General features: G+C 40.5%; 1 protein-coding gene across 1 annotated transcript; it reads left to right on the top strand.

Annotated features, from left to right (window-relative positions):
- Positions 1 to 215: 215 nt before the first annotated feature.
- Positions 216 to 4,529, top strand: LOC119911258 (the record flags this gene model as incomplete). The annotated part of the gene is given in 6 exon segments (XM_038730071.1): positions 216 to 275; positions 3,138 to 3,332; positions 3,460 to 3,596; positions 3,852 to 3,948; positions 4,134 to 4,249; positions 4,504 to 4,529. Coding segments are annotated over 4 exon segments (480 nt in total), but the record flags the coding sequence as incomplete, so codon positions are not given.
- Positions 4,530 to 5,747: the final 1,218 nt, after the last annotated feature.

The following is a 5,747-nucleotide window of genomic DNA, read 5'->3' as shown; positions in this document are numbered from 1 at the left end:
TGTTGGCTGGGGCGTCTCTGCAGCACTGCATTACTTCATTATAATGCTGTTTTGTGACACAATTTACCTTTTATCAAAAAATTGCAGCTTCTGTGATTTGGATATTGCATTTGGCCATATTGCTATTTCGATAATATTACAATTAATTGTTCATCCCAAATCATGTGAATCTAAGTTTGTGTGTTTTGACAGTAACCTTTATCTGTTTATTGCAGGAGGAGCTGCAGCTGAAGCAGAACGACCTACAGTTAAAACAGGAACGCCTTCTCTCCCAGGTAAGGGGCTCTCGCTCTCTGTTTCTGCCAGTTTCTTTCTCTGTTATGATCTATGTCTTCTGCCATTCCTTTCTTCTTGTAGTTAACAAAGTTGCTCAGTGTGTGGTGAAAAGTCCTGCCTGGTGAGACAAGGATAGAAGCCAGGATGGAAGTAACAACAGGGTTAAAACCTAGCTGTGTAGAGTAACATCTAGCGGTGGTGATGGGGAACTGCAGAGACTTACAGGCAGATTTTCTACATAAATTTGTGACTTTATTATTTTTTATTGTTTAACTTACTTAAAGTACTCTGGAAATGCAAACCCTTTACAATCCTGAACAGTTATCTAGCTTGCTGTTGCAGACATCAACTGTTATTTGCAGACTGAGCATCTACTCTGTTTAGAAACCTGGCTTGAGAGCGTGTATGAGAGTGAAACTTGGGCTTCCAAGTGGTCACTTCCCATCAGTTATGTAATGTTTAATTAGACCCATGATGCATCTAGAAGACTCAACACAGGTTCCCACGGCTCCTTAAAAAGTCTTAAAAGGTCTTAAAATGTAATCAGGGAAATTAAGATCTTAAACTGTCTTAAACCGCAAATTTGCTGTAGGTAGTAAATTTGCCGATGGTGCGTTTAAGGCTGGTGGGAAAATTGTCGCCTAAAACACCTTTGAGTGTGTATTTGTATGATTTTATTTTTTTTTTGTATTTGACAATGCCAGAGCCCTGCCATTAATATAACTCATATGTTACGTGTACGTTAGCTGAAGACGTCTGGCTGCGTGTCATGTTCCATTATCGTCAGTCGTGGCTGCAAGACTGGGAGACGCAAGTTAAAGTGGTTGGAGGAAGATCTGATCAATCTGTCTAGCTCCAACAGCTATACATCACATCCTCCTTCCATTTGCGCAAGTCCAAAAAATGATCTATAACTACAGGTTAAAGTAGCTTTCTAAAGTGTCTTTCAAAGTGCACATTAGAATAGCTTGAAATTTCAGTGTTTTCCCATAGTTTTATGTGAGCTTTAGAGGAATGTTTTGGTGGTAGTCATGGTCAGGTGGTAGTCAGGGGTTAGGGATTACGTTGTACAGTGACAAATGTAATTTTACATCATCTTGGGCAATTATATTTACCATATCTCTGAACAAATAGTTGGAAAAGCTAGAGCAGATAATAAATAACCAATAGCCAAAGATCAGTCTACTGGGGAGGAACTATAACCTTTAGATTTGGGGAAAGTAATTTGGTTGGTTATGATGCTCTCCACAGTAATTAGACATTTAAGGCACAGCATGTTTTGGGCATCACCCCCTAAAACCCTGTTAATATGACCTCAGAATCATTATACGATTGTTCATGTTTGCCTTTTGTGTCTTGATTTTACAGCTTTTGACATTTATCTGTAGACATTAATATAAAAAATAGGCAACATGAGAAACCTCTTCCCTTCTGAGGTGGTTTTTATTTGCACATTAAAATCCCAAAAGAAACGTCTCCTCATTAGCTTAAAAGGACTAGTTTGCATCACTAATTTGCTTTACTAAGCTCAGCTCCTCCAGTCACCACCCTAACAACCACTTTTTCAGACTCATCTGAAAAATTATTTAGGATGAATCAGTCTGTACAGGACAGAAATGTTTGTACATGATGTTCTCAACATTGGACAGGTAGGCAGTAATAAAATACAGCTACCAGTTACTTTCTATAAATTGAGCTAAAGTTACATTTAGCCATAAAACGTAGCCTGCTGTAATGTTATAAGCTTCCCTGCTCAGCTGCGCAGTCTGAAGGGGAGGGGAGACGTTAGCTAGCGCAAACCGGCTTCACTTTTCCAGCAGTGGGGAAACAACAGACAGACGTTTCTTGGTCTTGAGAAGCTGACATGCTGTTTTTCACATTCACTTCTAGAATATTTGCTCGCTGTCACAGTCACTTTCTGCCACTCGGCCCAATCAAAGACTCGCTATGCACCTCCTGATTCCTTACAGGAGTTACGCTGCTCTTATAACAGCATCTGTCACGTAGATGTTTTATATAGAACGAGGAGAAGAAGCTAGCCAAGCATTGAGTGTTGCAGCGTTGCCAGATCCTGCTGATGAATTCCAGCCCAAAAACTGTTCAAAAACCGCCAAAACACACACAAAACCGCCCAAAACATGTTATCAGGGTTTATGTCAGTATTTTAACTTGCACATTTCCTTACCTACGTTACATTACAATTACATGGCCTACATACTTTACATACAAGAAATAAACCGTTTTAGGTGCATTAGCGCCACCTGCTGGACTGGAGTGTTGCCCTCCTCATAATTAATGACACCATCAAAGCCACACGTGTGTGTGTGTGTGTGTGTGTGTGTGTGTGTAACCATAGCGACAAAACGATGAAGGAACGCGATCTGTCAGTCAAGAACATTTTCCAAAACTCCAGTTGAAATGTATATTGTAATAGGCTGTATATTTACTTATTGGGAGAAAACTGGTAGTTCTACGTGATGATGATGCAGGATGACAATCGTCAAAGCTGTCCAATCAACAAGCTACCTGTAAGTCTGTGTAACGTCATGGTTACTTCTCTTGGTTCGTTTGTAAAACTGCAGTGTGAACATGAACCGGACCAGAACTAAAATGCAACAGTGCATCATTTTATTCACTTGGCCCGGACCAAATGAACTGAACTACAGGTGTGAAAGCGCCCTTAAAGGTCTTAAAAAGCATTAAATTTGACTGCAACAGTAACCTCTTACACCCCAGAGCCTCAAGACTGATCCATAGCTGTATTCAGATTCCCTGACACCACCCAACTCTTCACTCAGTCACTCCTCCAATCTCACCATGAGTCCAGTAATGACTGACCCTATTATATATTTGTCTCTCAGGTGAAGGAGAGATTTCAGCAAGACATTCAGGATATGAAAGCCAAGCTTGAGGTTGTGGACTCGGACAGTCGGCTACGTTTGGAGCAGGAGCTTGCTCGGTTAGGCATGCAGATGGTGGATTACCAGACGGACAGCCGCTCTGCTGCTGCCAGCCTCAGCCTCAGCCTCCAAGCTTTAGAGGCCCAGACCACCAAGGTAACAGTGTTGGTAGAACTGCACACAAAAGACATTCGTTAATGCTGTGTTTTGTTCATGTTATCTCCTAACCTGACCTGTTTCCTTTAGATTATGTGGCTATAATGTGACTGCCTGTTTCTTGTAGCTGTCCCAGGAGTGGTCATCTTTCAAGCTGATGCCTCCTGCAGCCCCTGTCCTGATACCAGTGCCAACCCCATCCACAACCGTCTCACCCCAGAGCTCCAGCAGGCCATGGAGAAGTGGCTCACTGACCGCATCAAGGTTGCTTTAGGGATACAGTAGATAATCTTCAGGACCACCTACCAACTCTCAAACCCATATAAATATAATCACAGCACAAGAAAATCTGTCATTGCTTTATTTCTCTGCCATGTGGTGGTATTAATACGTTTTTAATAATACTGCTTATATGATTTGATTTCAGTGTTAATGTGTGTCTGCATCATGGCGTAAGTTGATACATTTGACTTGGTGCACACATACTCACGATATGTACTGTATGTGAATGTGAATCAGGAACATGATGCTGTCAGGCTCGGTGACAAAGGAAGCTGCTCAGACTGTGGACGTCCCATGGCTGACAAAATTGCCGACTTTGCACTAGAGACTCAAGGTTGGGAATATCTTCATGTCGCTGTCACTTGGTTTTATTTACCAATAATTTATTCTCTCTGTAGTCACTTACAAAAACAAACAAATTTGACTAAAAATATTTGGGTATTTTTGACGGGGGAAACACAAGGGGAAATCTTTTATTTGTACGTGTGTGTGTGTGTGTGTGTGTGTGTGTGTGTATAGGTGCCAGTGTGATCAGTACAAGGTGTTCAGAGACATATCGCATTCGTTCAGCATGTGTGACCTTGTTTGGATTCCCTCTGTGGTACCCATCTGAAAGCCCACGCACTGTTATTCAGGTATTATGATGTTCTCTGTGTTTTATTTCTAACTTACCAGTCTGTCCTATCTATCCCCTCAAATCTGTTTTATTTTCCCTAAACAACTTATTGTCCATTACGTTCCACCCTCATCTATCTTCTTAAGACATTTGACCTTTCTCTCTTTTCTCGTCTGCTCATCTCTCTCAATGTTTCTTAGAATGAAAACAATTATCCAGTGTTTTACCACTTGGGCAGGTACTAAAAGCTCTGTCTCTTCTTTTTTGTGACAGGGCTACCCAGTGCTGCTCCCAGGGAAATGTTGGGCATTTCATGGTGTCCAGGGGACTCTTGTGATCTCTCTGTCTCACCCCATCACGATAACTCATGTGACACTGGACCACCTGCCGCGCTACAACTCCCCCACCGGCCGCATCGACTCTGCCCCCAAAGACTTTGAAGTCTATGTGAGTGCTCCCAGCCTAGAAATGCAGTATGGCTGCCCATGAATGGTGTTGTATAAAAAGTGATTTGCTGGATTAAATGTCTTGCACGCTCTCTGCTCTAGTGTATTCTAACAAAACATTATTAGCAAATACAAACCTACCTAAACTGCCTGAATCCTCTTTCATTAATAGATATAAAGAAAAGTTAAAATAAAATAAAAAATTAGACGATAGCAGCTTTTAAAAGTATTTTGGCATTTATGTAATTTAATGTCATTTAGAAATAAAATAAAAGTATAATGTTCTTTTAAACTCATTACCTCAAGATGAATAATTAGAAAATGCTGTGCCTGTTTGGCTCTTGCAATTGTTAAAAGCTTACAGGTATTAGGCAATGAGGGTGGGAAAATGTTGGATATTAGCTTACATAGGACACAGCCTGTAATCTGCTTAATGAAGCTGCATGGTTATAAAACCTGAATCGTGTTTGAGGAAGCTTTCAGAGACTGCTTTTTGTTTAAATCATGATAATTCAGATTGTAAAATGTAAATCTGTTGGTCACCCTCCATTTTTTTTATTTTGCAAGGCTGACTGAATATCGTTATTGCAATTTCACGTTGCGCAGTCAAATATCGAAAATGTCGCAGAAAGTAGTGAGTGAAGAGAGAAAGGGAAAAAAAGAAAAGAAAGAAAAGCAAAACGAGTCGCAAAAATGAAAGAAAAGAAAGGACAAAAGTAAGAAGATAGTGTGGCTCAGAGAGACAACGAAACAACGGAGATCAAATGGGTAATTTCTCAGAAACAGGGCTCATTAACTTGTGTTTTTACATGAGTTTAACAATATCGAAATGAATATCGTTATTGCAATATTCATGATCAGTATCGCAATATCACATTTTGACGATATCGTGCAACCCTAATTTTAAAGCCCTGTCACTCTGTGATTAAACCAAAGGGGGAAAAAATTTAAGTCTCAGAGCGGCTTACCAATTCTGATTTCTTCACCGCTCTGACGTAGATTTCTCTTCCTCAGGGAATGAGAGATGACACAGAAGAAGGAACACTGCTGGGGACATTCACTTATGATGAA

Source organism: Micropterus salmoides, unplaced genomic scaffold, assembly GCF_014851395.1.
Source record: "Micropterus salmoides isolate LMB-PRFRI ecotype aquatic unplaced genomic scaffold, ASM1485139v1 Ms_hic_scaffold_1989, whole genome shotgun sequence".
Classification (NCBI taxonomy): Eukaryota; Metazoa; Chordata; class Actinopteri; order Centrarchiformes; family Centrarchidae; genus Micropterus; species Micropterus salmoides.
Note: the sequence above shows the minus strand (reverse complement) of the source record. Positions and strands in the feature narration are given on the sequence as shown.